General features: G+C 42.6%; 1 protein-coding gene across 1 annotated transcript in view; it reads right to left on the minus strand.

The window, feature by feature from the left end:
* LOC132832169 (cadherin-6-like) overlaps window positions 1-13,361 on the minus strand; it is a 179,702-nt gene that overhangs the window by 99,466 nt on the left and 66,875 nt on the right. Inside the window, exon 3 of the mRNA XM_060849919.1 lies at window positions 4,934-5,053. Coding sequence (XP_060705902.1) covers window positions 4,934-5,053 — 120 coding nt within the window. The remainder of the gene's footprint in view (window positions 1-4,933; window positions 5,054-13,361) is intronic.

Here is a 13,361-nt window from a genome sequence, read left to right on the forward strand (position 1 = left end):
GTATTAGACCCCTCACAGCAACTCCACCCCAACTGCATGTACCTTGTAAGGAACAGATGGAGGCTCCAGTTCTTAACAAAAGGCCAGTCGGAAACCGCTTGGGTTCACCACAGGACAGCAGCTGAACTGCTGAGACATTTCAGTCCCTCCAGGTGAATTCCTTCGACTTCATCACACGCTGATCTCAGCAATAGTCTGAACAACTGACTTTCAGACAGCATTTTGCTTCTTAAGAAGTGTCTCCTCCTGTATAGGACGTCACATTCAAAAACTGAGAAGCTTTAAGTTACAAATGATAATGATCATTTATTTCGCTTCTCCCTCCCAGCTGTATTCTTTCCACCATGAAGACAGCCTGCTAATTACAGGGACCATTTAGCTAACTGGATTGTTAGGTGTGCAGATTTGTAAAACACTGAAATTATTATCAGTTCTTGGGACAGTTTTTGGTCTTTTTTTTTTAAAGACAACCACAATGACCTACTTTCCAGATGGCTGTCTGTGTCAAAACACCCGATGTTGCAATTTGACTAAAATGAGCTGTCGTTTTTATTTTGCTCTCAATTTTTTGATCGTATTACTCTCTCAGTACTTATCCACTCATGCGATCAACATTAGCTGAAGGATTTGGCAGCTTGAATACGTGATACCTGGGGTTTCACTGGAGCTGCAATATCAGTGATGCCTTTCACCCAGTCAGCCAGAAGTAGCTTTACTGTATAGGTGGGGGCTGGGCATATGGAGATGTGGAGGTCAAATGCTTACAAGCAGCGGCTTGGGTTAACAGAATTAAATAATCAATTTATCTGATGGGCTGGACGTGATCTGAGAGAAACATTCTGCCTCCCTATCCCTACAGCCTCCTCCAGTCTCACACCCCTCTGAGATCGATGAACTCCTCAGATTCTTGACTGTAGAGCATTCCTGATTTTAATTCCTGTACCACTGGGCAATCATGGCTTTAGATACCAAAGCCCCACTTTCTGGAACATCCCTTGCCATCTCCTATTTCTAAGATGTTTCTTAAATCCTGTCTCTCAGATGGGACATCGGGCCAGCAATTCTAATATCACCTTTTGTAATTCAATGTCAAACCTCATCTGATAATGTTTCTGTGAAGCGCCTGAAAATGTTTGACTCTGTTAATTAGGTGCCATATGAATGTATTGCTGTTGCTCACAGTAGTTCAAAATAAGTCAAAGCAAACTGCTGAGGAATATAGAATCTTATAGGCCAGGCTATATCTATAATTGAGTAGTGCAGATAACTAATGTTTGATTAGGCTAGTTTCTCCTGCAATTTCTGAAACCAAGTCTAGCCATGAATTTAAACATTGCCTCCCAAAAACACCGATACGTAAAGACTTTGAGAATATATTGAATTTTCTAAGTACAAGTAAATGAAATTGAGTTTTGATCAGGTTTACACATCCATATCTCAAGTAAAACATAGAAACAGGAGTAGGCTATTCAGCCCCTTGAGCCTATCCCACCATTCAATCAGATCATTGCTGATTTGTGGCCTAACTCCATATACCTGCCTTTGGCCCATATCCCTTTGCTGAACAAAAAAAATCTATCTCAGATTTAAAATTACCACCTGATCCAGATTCCATGTCATTTGTGGAAGAGAGTTCCAAACATCTACCATCTACCATGGGTGGCACGCTGGCACAGTGGCTAGCACTGCTGCCTCACAGCGCCAGAGACCCAGGTTCAATTCTTGCTTTGGGCAACTGTCTGTGTGGAGTTTGCACATTCTCCCTGTGTCTGCGTGGGTTTCCTCTGGGTGCCTTCCACAGTCCAAAGATGTGCAGGTGAATTGGCCATGCTAAATTGCCCGTAGTGTTATTAGATTAGATTACTTACAGTGTGGAAACAGGCCCTTCGGCCCAACAAGTCCACACTGACCCGCCGAAGCGCAACCCACCCATACCCCTACATTTACCCTTTACCTAACACTACGGGCAATTTAGCATGGCCAATTCACCTGGCCCGCACATCTTTGGACTGTAGGAGGAAACTGGAGCACCCGGAGGAAACCCACGCAGACACGGGGAGAATGTGCAAACTCCACACAGTCAGTGGCCTGAGGCGGGAATTGAACCCAGGTCTCTGGCGCTGTGAGGCAGCAGTGCTAACCACTGTGCCACCGTGCCGCCCTTAATATGTACGGGAATGGGTCTGGGTGCTCTTCGGAGGGTCGGTGTGGACTTGTTGGGCCGAAGGGCATGTTTCCACACTGTAGGGAATCTAATCTAATCCTTTGTGTGTGGAAACATTTCCTCCCAGCTCTTCTGAATGGTTTGGCTCAAATTCTCAGACTATGCTTTCAAATCCCCAACTAGTGGAAGCATTTATCTTTAACTACCCTGTCATTTCCTTCAATCAGATCATTCCTTAACCTTCTAAATGGTAGAGACAACAGGCCTGATTGGCATAATCTTTCCTCATAACCCCTGAATGCTGGTGTCATTCTTGTAATCCTGCATTGTACTCCCTCCAAGGCCAATAAATCCTTCCTAATGTGTGGTGCCCAGATGTGCTCTTAATACTTCGTTTATATGTACCATGTGTGAATGTTGGTAGATTTCAAGGCAAGGTGAAAGCGACCATTGCGTAAGCTGAAAGTGGGAGAAATTGAGGACTGCAGATGCTGGAGATCAGAGTCAAAACATGTGGTACTGGAAAAGTACAGCTGATCAGGCAGCATCCAAGGAGCAGGAGAGTCGACATTTTGAGCATAAACCCTTCATCAGGAATATGCTGGAAGTGGCTGACTGGATTGATCCTAGTCTCTCTATTCTCTTCGGATTTCATGTTGCATGTCTAGAATTTTAGCTTCATTTTCAGACATTGTTTATTATTAATGGCTTAAAAAATTGCCTGCCTTTCTGTGGAAACCCATAATCTTCAGTATCAAATGTAAACTGTTGCTTAATCTCTCCATCACTAATATTTGATGAAGTGAGCAACGGCGGGAGTTACAAAACAGCTCGTCATGCTGTAACCCAAACGTCCCCGAGCAATCACATTACAGCTGTGCAAAAGCACCATTTCTCTGTTCCATTCAGGTTAATCCAGTGTATTTTGTGCATAAAATCCCATTAGTGTTGGGATATTTGAGGCAGCTCAATTACTAAAAGATTAGGCCAGTACAGTGCAGTATTCCAGATCTCATACTGCAGAGGTCTGCACTGTTATATTGTCAGACATGTAATGTCCTGAATAATTGAAAGGTGATGCTGGTCAAAAGCAGATCATCAATCCCTTGTGAGATCTGACATTTCAAATATACAGGCCACACTGTGGGAAAGGTGACATTGGGAAGTGATATATGCACAAAGAAGGCAAAGTCCATTTGTACAGAAGCCATATTCCATTTACATGGCTCGTTTATCTATCTGAAATATTGACAGATTCCTCCATCACTAAAATAACCTGCCCTGTTCTCAAATGCCAGCTTTTCGATCACCACCTCAACTTGTGCTGTTTCTTTTACAATGAGACGCACTGGTTACATGATAATGATTTTTGCAGAGATGGGTTCATGATGAGGCATACAGTAACCAATGAGACACACCTCCTACATGCTGTCAAATATCCATGCATCTCGATAACTTTACTCGACAATACTGGATTGAAAGGGTGAGTTGCCTTATGAGGAAAGGAAGGACAGGCTTGGCTCATATCCGCTGGAGTTTAGTAGAATAAGAGGTGACTTGGTTAAAAGAAACAAGATTGTGAGTGTAACATAAAGCAACAAACTGTGGATGCTGGAAATTAAAAACAAAAGTCAGAAGATGCTGGAGAAACTCAGCAGATCTGACAGCATCAGTGGAGAGAGAAACAATGAATGCTTCATGTCCAGTGACTCTTCTTCGAGTCTTCTTGAGTTCTGGTGAAGGGTCACTGGACTTGAAATTTTAATTCTACTTTTTCTCCGTCAATGATGCCAGACCTGCTGAGTTTTTCCAGCAATTTCTGACATTGTTTAAGATCCTGTTTAAGAGGTTTACATAATCACTTTATTCCAAGAAGCATAAGTGATAGCCCTTAGAGTGAGGTTACCTGATGTGGCCAGTGTTCAGGGATAGGGGGGAGTGACTGTACATGAAGTGGGTAAGGGGGAGCCAGGAGTATGGCCATAAGAGCCTGAGCCATTGCAATTATCAATTAGAGTTGAGTTTTTCTCCACTTGACTGGGTGAAAGTGAAATTTAGAGTGGATAAGTTAACTGAGCAGGACACCCTGGTGGAGGAAGTAATGCAATTGAGGGGAGATGAAAGGGATATGGTGGTAATTGGGAACAGAATAGTGAGGGGAAATTCACACTGGAATCTGCAACAAAGTGTGTGAGTCCAGATGGGGTCATTTTCAATCAATGCCTGGGTTCAGGGTATCTGCTCCGGGCTGGGGAAAAACTATCAATGGAAGAGGAAGGATCTCGCCATTGTGGTCCACACAGATCCTGTTGACATACAAACAACTGAGGAAGTGTGAAAGGCTCAGGGCTAAATTTATAAGAACTTTAAAGGTATTAATCTCTGGAACACTACCATAGGCATATGCAAAGGAGGATTTTATTTTGAGACATGAACTTATGATGTAAGGGATGGAGTGGGAGCAGTGGGTTCTAATTTATGGGAAAGTGGAATCTGTACCATTGGAATGGTCTACATGTGAGCAGCTTAACTAGACAAGTGAAGAGGGCGGGGGATCATGCTGGGGTCAATATAACAAATCAAGGAGGAGAGTCAAGACTGCAGAACAGAATGTTATTATGGGAATGTAAGGTCAGAGAATAGCAGGAAGGGACAGACAGAAGAGTTCTCAGAAAACACCAACAATCAAGGCTTGATATTACAAAGACATCAAAAAGGCAAATACTTCCAAGATAATTCACTAAACTTCAGTTTGAAGAAGTGTCTGACCTGTGTCCGATTCCACTGAGAAGTAAGGCTGCCCTTGTAAGATGCTGTATGCCACCCGGGCACTGTACCCATAGGTAGGGTCATCAGCATCAGTAGCAATCACTTGAATTACAGACGTACCTGGAACATACATAAACAGATTAAAGCAGTTCAGCAAGACTTTTTTTCTGAAAAAAAAAGTATTGTCATCAGTGCAAACCTTTCCCAAATTTCAAGTATTTTGTCTGATAGGTTTGACAATAATGAGTTTTTTCTGAATGTACCGGACAGTGTCTTAGTCAGTGAATCTCAAACCTTTTCCCATTGTGACCCTAATTTAAGGCTTGAAAATCGAGATGACCATTCAGTGAAAAACAAGGAACGATGGTTCCCATGTATAGTCTCCATCAGGATACCTCAATTAGACTTCCCAACCAATCAGCGCTCTTGTTTGTCCCTTTGAAATTTAGCATTCTGACATAGCTCTAGATGGGTGTAAAGCTTTCCCAGGATATCTCACTTCTAGCTGTATTGATGTGAAGTATTGTTGAAACACTCAAAGTCAAAATTCTTCATCTTACACTTGTTAGAGCAGGTATACAAGAAACTTCCAAAAGGATCACCGATTTATATAGCAAAGGAGGACGCTTATCTGTTGGATTGTGGTTGACATGAAGATGTTTCAGAAACTATTCACTCACAATCTTACGGAAAAGGAATTATTACAATGAAGAAGGAGGCCATTCAGCCCATCCTCATTAAGTTGTACCATTACCTGGTGCCAACCTCCAGCTTTCCCTCTCCTAACCTTACACATCATTTTTATCCAAACAATCATCAATATGCTCAAGAATGCTAAAATGAACCTGCCCCATCCCATTTCCATGCAATGCATGCTATCAGCTAACTGTTCGCAGTATGGAAAAGGTTTATGTCCTCACATCACTCTTGCTTCTTTTGCAGATCATTTTAAATATGTGCTCCCTCATTTTTGTTCATTTTACAAGTGGGAACAATTTCTTCTTATCCAGCCTGCTCATGATTTTGAAAATAATTGTTCCTGGGGATTTCCTTCACTGTCCATGTTGCCAGGTTCCCGACTCTGAGATAGGATTTGCACTGACTGTTGGAACAGCTCAGCTGAATCGTTGTAAACAGATAAAGAGGGTATCACATCACAACTTCACAATTCTCACCCGTACAGAAGGTGATGCTGGTCTTCAGTAGGAACACAAAATGGGTGATAGTGACTCACATCCCACTGGCTCCATTGGGGAAAGGAAATCAGATGAGGCGCTACTTCTGCGATCAGTCACCATATGAACTAACTAGATTCATGCACAGAAATCAGACAAGGCAGGATGCAGACAAAACTGCACAAGCTTATCTTTACTGACAGCAGAAAACTCGCCAAGTCTTTGAAATTTGCAAGTTCCTACTCCAGCTGTCAATGTGAAGGACCGCATTACCAAATCTCTATAGCATGTTCCACAGCTCTCTCTGCCTCTCTTTCTCTCTCTCAATTCAGTGCCACTCTGAACCACTCTGTTTCTGCAATTTTCATGATTCAGGTCTCTTTCTTTCTCTCTCCCTCTCTCTCTCTCTCTCTCTAGAGCTCTCTGTATCTCAAGCCACTGCCTTTCTGTATCTCATTAGCTTTTTGATCTCTTTGTAGTACACATGGATTGATGCTTTCTCTAAGTGGGCCCGTTTTCAGTCTGAATGATCCACAGATGGTGGGGGGTAGTATGTTAGTGTTCCTTGCATTTCCAGGTCATGTATTCCTGGCTGCTTCATAAAACTTTAATCCAGTCTGGAGACAGAAGAAATCATCTAGAAATCAGACCAGGTGCAATGCTAATTCAGAAGGAATCACCAATAAAACTTGTGAATTTGCATACTGGACCAATTTGTCATGTGTATTGCAGAACAGTGTTCCAGTATGACCAAGCATTAATATTTATTTTACTGTATTTTTTCCACCTGGACTGACCCACATCTGCCATTCCACATATGCAACAGCACCTCTTCCATGGCAGTCCTGAACACTGGTGCCTGGAAAGGTTGTATACTCAGCCCCTTACTGTACTCCCTGTCACATTCATGACTGTGCGGCCAAACTCCATCTATAAGTTTGCTAACGACACCACCATCATAGGCTGGATCTCAAACAAAGACATGACAGAATTCAGGAAAGTGAGAGAGTGCTTGGTAGTGTGGAATAAAGTTAACAATCTCTCCCTCAACACCAGCATATTGAAAAAGCTGGTCACCGACTTCAGGAAGCAGATTGGAGGGCACACCCCTTGTCTGTATCAACGGTGCTGAGGTGGAGATGGCCAAGAGTGCCAAATTCCTAGGTGTGACGATCACCAACAATCTGTCCTGGGCCACCCATATTCATGTGATGGTCAAGAAAGCACAACAATGCCTCAACTTCCTTAGGAAGCTCAGGAAATTCAGAATGCCCATAAAGTCTCTTACCAATTTTACGGATGAACAATAGAAAGCATTCAATCTGGGTGCAACACGGCCTGGTATGGCAACTGCTGTGCCTGGGGCTGTGAGAAACTGCAGAAACTTGTGAACACAGGCCAGACCATGACGCAAGCCAACCTTCCATCCATTGACTCCATCTACACTTCCCACTGCCTTGGAAAGGCAGCCAACATCATCAAAGGCCCCTCCCACCCTGGTTATACTCTCTTCCAACCTCTTTTGTTGGTGAGAAGATACAAACGCTTAAACACACGTATCAACATATTCAAGAACAGCGTCTTCCCTGCTGTTATTAGACTGCTGAAATGGAGCTCTCAACTTTATCTTGACTTCATTCTTTCTGCACCTTCTCTGCAGCTGTAACATTGTATTCCTCACTTTGTTCTATTATCCAACACACTTTATGTTTGCCTGTACTGCAAGCAAAACACAACGTTTCACTGCACCTAGGCACATGTCACAATAATAAATCAAATCAAATATATAGAGCATGGCACCACTTTGTGTTGGCACCAAAGCTAGATTTCCCTCAGTTAACCTGTGCACTCAGTTAATCCTTACAACACCAGGAATTTGACACAAAAATAACCAAAGTCAAGCTAAGCACACAAATCGAATTGTCCTCCCAAAATACCTTGATGGCTTCTTTCTCAACAGTTAACACTTTTAATATCCTGCAAAAGATTTATAGCTTAATAGAGACAATAAAGCTGTGTATGACGTAATAATACTGTATATTGTTTGCTCAGACAGTTTCATTGATAGTTTAATAGGAAGGGCTTGAAGATGTATTTGAACCCATTCATGGAATGTGGATACAGCTGACAAGGCTACAATAAAGCCCTTCACTTGAGAGATGGTGGCGCGCCTTCTTCTTCATAAACTGCTACAACATACATACAATGCTGACAGGGTGACTGTCAGATACTGCACGGTACCTTCATAAAAGCTTGAAAGTGAGCAAGATACGGTAAAGAAGTTAGACACCACACATAGCAATAAGAAGCAACCTCCAGCATAGTTTTCTTAAACTTGTCAAAAAGTTAAATCTATGACTTCAAGTGTGTTCTTTTAGATTGAGCTTAAACACTGTTAGGAAGGGTTTTCTAGGAGATTTGACCACTCAATAATGAACCAATGGTAATAATAGTTCCATGTGTGAGCAGGGCAAGACAATGTTGGTGATGTATCAAATGCCTTTGTCTTTTTAAATGGTAGAGGCTATAAGATTGGAAGGTGCTATTGAAGGAGCCTTGGCAAGTCACTGTAGTGCAACCTGTAGACAGTACACACTATTGCCACTGTGCGACGGTGCTGGATGGAGAGGATGCTTGTGGATGTGATGTTAATCAAGTGGGTTTAATTGTCCTAGATGATGTAAGGTTTCTCAAGTATTGTTGCCATGCAGGTGAGTGGGGAGTATTCCATTACCCTCCTGACTTGTGCCTTGTAGAAGGTGGACAGGCTTTGGGGAGTCAGGAGATGGATGATTCATCATAGAATTCACAAACTCTGATCGGTCATTGTAGCCATAGTGTTTTGATTAATTTATCAAGCCTGCAGGATGTTGATATCATGACCAATACTCTGACGCTGTAAGGAGAGGAAAGAATGACAGCCTGAGCATATGCAACATCAAATTATTTCCAAAATGCAGAATATACAACTAATATCTTACCTGGTGTTACCTCAAATGCCTTCTTTCTGTGTAATATTTTTAAAATTACATCAAGAATGCACTTTCTAATTTTCTTTCTCCAAGTAAACTATACCTTTCAATTATTATATTGCATAAAACTGTTTGAGTTTTACATTAGAAAAAACTCTTTAATCTGGAGAGTGGTAGATTATGGACCAGTCTATAACAGGGAGTGTGTGTGTGATATAAAAATCATTGTGTATTCTGTTTAAGCAGAGATTCCTCATACATGCTCAGGCCAAAAATCTGTGTTTCTTTTAAAACAAATATATTGACAAAGATAAATGATGATAAAGTTATAGGTTCCAACCTTCTAGCAGAGTCCTGTCACATGACTATTGAAGTCACAGTTACAGCACCGCGTGTCTCATCAATATATTGCAAATATTTAACTGTATCTCTATATATTTAATGGGAACCACAGGAATGAAAAGGGAGTCGAGGGTTACACTAACTGATTTAGATGAGACATTTTGGGAGGAGGTTCAAATGGGGAGCATAAACATGGACATGGGTTATTTGGACTGAATGGCCAGTTTCTGTCACATGCAACCCAGACAAAGTCAAGACAAACTGCATCTATCCCTTGTTCAACACTGCCTCCCGCCCCCCCTGACTGTTTGCAGAGTACAGAAACAGAGACAGGAATAAAGAAACTGCAGACAGCACATGTACAGAAGAAAATATCAGACACTATATCTATCATTTCCGTAACTTCTTTCAAAACCTCAGGACAACTCAACAGTGTAGCCACTGGAGGATAATGTTGGATGCACACAGCTCCCACAAGCATCAAATTGACAACTGATTGGGAGAGTTGTTACCGTGGAGAATGCACTACCTAGATGTTATAACTGACAGATAACTGCCAAGAATTGTTTAAAATTTAACCAGTCAGGATCCATTTACCAACCAATCAGCCTTGTCATTCAGTATAATGTCAGTTTTTGTATTGACTTTGGTATTTCTTGTGAATTGCCACAAAGGATGCATTCTGGATCAGTGGTGCTGGAAGAGCACAGCAGTTCAGGCAGCATCCAAAGAGCAGCGAAATTGACGTTTCGGGCAAAAGCCCTTCATCAGGAATAAAGATGAATGATGAATAGTTTTGAGAAGTTTGTCTTCTTTCAAACAACTGTTAGAAGTTATTGATAGGCTGTTGAAGTTTCCAGAACTTTTGGATGTATCAATTAGACATAAGCAGACATACATGAGCTCACTTGTGTTTCCTCATTGTCGTAGGGGGGATCGTGAAGTGAACAAACATACAACGAAAAGCTGTAAGGGAAAGGATGTTCCTACAAGTGACCAACAAGAGAATAGGCAGTGATGTCAGTTGGATGACCATCGTTGTGTAAAGAAATTAGGAATTAGGCAGATAATCATGCCAATCTGAGACCTATTATGTGTTGTTTGTGTGTTGGCAAATCAATGGGAGTTCAGAGATTCTGCCCCTTCATGGGAGAGTCTAGAACCAGAGGGCATCCCCTCAGTGTAGAGAGGCACCAATTTAAGACTGAGATGAGGAGGAATTCCTTCTCTCAGGCGATTGTGAGTCTTTGGAACTCCTTGCCACAGAGAGCAGTGAGGATAGAGTCCTTGTGTATACATAAGGCTGAGATCGAGAGATTCTTGATCAGTCGAGAAATCAAAGGTTATGAGGTAAAGGCCATAAAGTGGACTTGAGGAATGTCAGATCAGGCATGATCCTATTGACGGATGAGTAGGCTCATGGGGCTGAATGGCCTATTTCTGTTCCTTTATCTGATGGTTTTATGTCTTAAGGTTTTATGCAATGGATTATTATCCAATGTGCAGTAGTAAGGAGAGAATGCAGAAGAACAGCTTCAGTCAAAAAGACCAGAACAAGAAATCAGTCAGCTCGGAGCCACGAACTGGTCTACCAATGTCAGCGGACTAATCCACTGCCGATATTCATTACTATTCTTTCTAACTTATTGTAATAATATTGTGAAAAAAAACATACACCTGGAGTGATCTTGTGGTTAAGTAATGCAGAAGGACCTTTTAGAATGGGGTGTATAACTGAAACTCATGTAAGCCTTGCAACTAAAGTGAAATTGAACTCTCCAGATCTTACACCTGAGATTCTGAAAGGCTTTGTGAATAACAGCCTTTCTTTCTGCAAACCTCCTTCTACACAACATAGCTCCACCCAAACCTTTGCAAAAACGTCTCCACAACTCTGACCAGTGTCCTGCTACTAATAGACCTCCTTTGGTCACTTTGGGATCTTGGAGAAAGTGAGGACTGCAGATGCTGGAGATACAGAGTTGAACAGTGTGGTGCTGGAAAAGCACATTAGATCAGGCAGCATCTGAGGAGCTTATGCCTGAAACATTGATTCTCCTGCTCCTCGGATGCTGCCTGACCTGTTGTGCTTTTTCCAGTGCCACACTTTTCCACTTTGGACCCTCACTGACTGAAAGATGGTTGCATGTAGGCATCACCAGAGGGCAAGTTTGCATGTTTTTGTAATGCCTCTACTATCAAATAGTCTGTTCCCGAAGGCAGCTTACAGCGGCAGAGTGGAGAATGGGAAGCGAGATCACAGAGTGACACTTGGTACTAACTGGCAATGGATCTGCAGTGTCCCTTTTGTCTCAGTGACACGCCATCAATTCAGAATGCGTTCTCTGCTGAAACCTCATTGATAACTCAAGCAAAGTAGCCTTTGATTCTACTTGACAGGCTTTATAGGCAAAAAAAAGCACATGATTTATAACACATAATCATGTCCTGTGTTGTTTCGATTTTTGCTTATTTTGTTGATTTGTGCAACTTGATGCTAATAAGTGAGGACCAGAGTATTGACGCTCACCATTGTCAAGCTGAATGTTGACATTTTTTTATATAAGTTCTCTATTCTTTTTCAGCAGGGATGATAAATGTACTCTTACACTAGCAAGACCCAGCACACTCAAAGCTGAAGCTGACGAGCAGTTGCATCAATAGCAAATAGAATCTGAATCCTGGCACGAGCATTCTGAGACAATGGTCTGTAAATCAGCAGCAAGACAATGAAATGAAGAGGTTTGAGATCCATTTATAGCAGCTGAAACTTGCTTATACCTGGCACATTGTTACATTACCTAGAGATCTGCTTGTAGCATTGTTGCTGTATCACCATAGTCTGGAGCACTGTATTCTGTAGCAATGTGTACAACTGCTCTTAGGTTTTATGCTGTCACACCATAGCTTTTTCTAATGCTATTACATGCTTCAAGGTTCAGTATCTGGGATGCCATGATGTGGAGGTTCCGGTGTTCGACTGGAGTGGGAAAAGTCAAAGGTCATGCAATCGTTTGGAGCTTTTACAGTACACCCGAAGAATGGGCTACACTCCAAAAGCTTGGGTGATTTCAAATCAACCTATTGGACTGTAAGCTGGTGGGCTGTGACTTCTGACAGTATCTGGGATGGTCTTGTGTTAAAACTGTGAGAAATGAAAGGTCATCAGCCTGACTCAGTGACCCTGAGTTGGGAGGTCACAAGACCTCATGGCTTTCAAAAGCCTTCCGCCTTCTGAAGATGTCTGCCTGGAGCTCACTCATCTACACTCCAGCTGTGGCCCAGCCATTTGACACTCTATGGGGGTGAGGGGGTTCCATGGTACGAGGTGAGACATCCCCTTCCTCCTGCTCAGGCCAGGGAGGAGATCCTGACCTTCAGCAGCTGCCAGTCAAACTGTTTGGCAGATGATTCTCAGATCGAGCAGTGGCTGCTGGTGGTACCATTGGTGATTCCTCCAAAGAAGAGGATGTCATGGTGGGTGGCCTGTTTGGAAGATTTTGAGGTTTCAGCAGTACAGACCTGACAGCTTGCAACAACAGTGTGAAGGAAGGGGAAGGAAATGGGGTGAGGTAGGGGGCTTGGGTGTGCATTTCAGAGGCTGGTGTTAGCGGGGGAAGGGGGGTGTTGGGAAGGCAGATAGTTTGGTTAAAACAGTGGGTATGAAATTAAAGGGGCTGGCTCCAGGGAGCATGGGAAATCCCGACAGAGAATTCCTATTCCCTCAGCGACCCCCACACTAGCTCGCTCAGTAAATGTTGCCAGGCTTGACCTGGTTCCCCCCTCCCAGCCAGGGTAAAAGAACTATGGAGGTGAAGAGGACAATTAATGGCCATTTGCCATATGCTGCATAGCACACCCAAACCTAACCTTCAAACGTGCTGGGATCTGCATAGTCTAGATTGGAGCGGTGCTGGAAAAGTACAGCAGGTCAAGCAG

The sequence above is a fragment of the Hemiscyllium ocellatum genome, chromosome 34, assembly GCF_020745735.1.
Source record: "Hemiscyllium ocellatum isolate sHemOce1 chromosome 34, sHemOce1.pat.X.cur, whole genome shotgun sequence".
Classification (NCBI taxonomy): Eukaryota; Metazoa; Chordata; class Chondrichthyes; order Orectolobiformes; family Hemiscylliidae; genus Hemiscyllium; species Hemiscyllium ocellatum.